Here is a 1596-nt window from a genome sequence, read left to right on the forward strand (position 1 = left end):
ATTTTTACCTTTGTTTCTTTTGTATAATTCATATTAAACCTGTTTTCCACCTTCTAACTGAGAATAACAGTCAGGCGGGGAGGAGGACAGCTGTAACCTCTGTCTTCAGTCCATCTCAGACCCRTYGTGSWAACTCTGAACCACTGAAGGGTCCTCTGGATCAGTCTGAACTTTTCAGGAGAGTAAGAGTGATTCTTAGACTTAAGAATTTTGATAACTGGCACTTACATTTAAGTCTGAGAGTAGGAGCAAATCTAAGAAATTTTCAGCACTTAAGTCTAAAAATCCACTCTAAGAAGTTTGATACGGGCCCTGATCAACACTTACAACAAAGGGTCACCATTAGTTTCAATTAGGACCAGAAGTTGTCGCCCAGCAGACCACAGAGAACCACTGAAGATCTGAAAAAGAACCAAGACTGTAAATGATGTCTTTTGTATAAATTTGACATATTTGTTAAAATAAAGTCTTTTAAATGTTCTTCAGTCAAGATTAGAAACATGTGAAAACAAACAGATCTGTGGTTCTGACAGAACGTTTGTCCACGACTGAAATAATCAAGCTTGAAATAAAAACTCTTCACTCATCCTTCAAACATCATGTAAGACAGAGTTATTGTGATCAATGTGTGACAAAAATCTTACATATTTTAACAGAAATCAAAGAGAAGGCAGCCTCTTCACCAAGGTAAGACCCTGATCTGTTTGTGCCTTACAGTGAAGAACAGAGTTGTTGTGTATCACAGGCTGAAGGAACTGCAGAGCCTCAGTTTCACTTTGTTACTTTGTTTTTTTGTGTGTCTGATTTTTATTATGAAAGAAAAACCAAACACTGATAAACAAAGTGAATAAAGTCAATCAGTTATTAAATAATTATAAAAATGTTGAAATGTTCTTGAAACAGGCCCAAATCTGTCCTGACCACATCTCAGAAGGACTCAAGCCAAAGTCCCAGACCCAGCCCATCTGGTCCAGGATCCAGGTACGAGTCCGTCCTCTGGTGCCTCCTGCTGCTCAGTGTTTGTGTGCGTCAGCGTCTCTGCTGTGCTCAAAACTTTGACCTGCAACTTGTCGTCCCACCTGCCACATTTCTCCACTTCACTTCAGGTTTGGGTCATTTTTTCAGAGGACTGGGAGTTTGGAGTTCTGTTGGTTCTGATGACTGCAGGCTCCACCGAGGCCCTGACTCTCAGAAACTTATTTCCTCTTTCAGCTCTTGGTATTTCTCCAGCTGCTCCTTCGTCCTGATGTTCAGTCGGGATCTCTGCACCTGTCACCACTGCCTTCTTTTTCACGTGGACCACCATGTCTGTTGGTTAGCCATCACTTGTGTGTCCWTCTGGATCTGGAAGTCTTCTGGTATCTTAGCCCTGCTGTTGTCCACCACCCTACTTTGACTGCAGGACCTCTGCAGGACAGATGTTCCTGTACAATATTTCATTCATTTGGTCCTGGTGGTCCATGTAGTCTTTACCTGTCTGGACCTTACATCCTGCTTTTACAGCGGGTAAAATAAGTATTGAACACGTCACCATTTTTCTCAGTAAATATATTACTAGAGGTGCTAATGACATGAAATTTTCACCAGATGTTGGTA

At 41.4% G+C, this 1596-nt stretch overlaps 1 protein-coding gene across 1 annotated transcript in view; it reads left to right on the top strand.

The window, feature by feature from the left end:
• The window catches only part of LOC106523167 (vasodilator-stimulated phosphoprotein), a gene marked incomplete in the record, with an annotated part of 34123 nt that overhangs the window by 28204 nt on the left and 4323 nt on the right, over window positions 1-1596 (top strand). Inside the window, 2 exon segments of the mRNA XM_014016510.1 lie at window positions 657-687; window positions 904-981. Coding sequence (XP_013871964.1) covers window positions 657-687; window positions 904-981 — 109 coding nt within the window.

This window comes from Austrofundulus limnaeus, unplaced genomic scaffold (genome assembly GCF_001266775.1).
Source record: "Austrofundulus limnaeus strain Quisiro unplaced genomic scaffold, Austrofundulus_limnaeus-1.0 Scaffold146, whole genome shotgun sequence".
NCBI classification, from domain to species: Eukaryota; Metazoa; Chordata; class Actinopteri; order Cyprinodontiformes; family Rivulidae; genus Austrofundulus; species Austrofundulus limnaeus.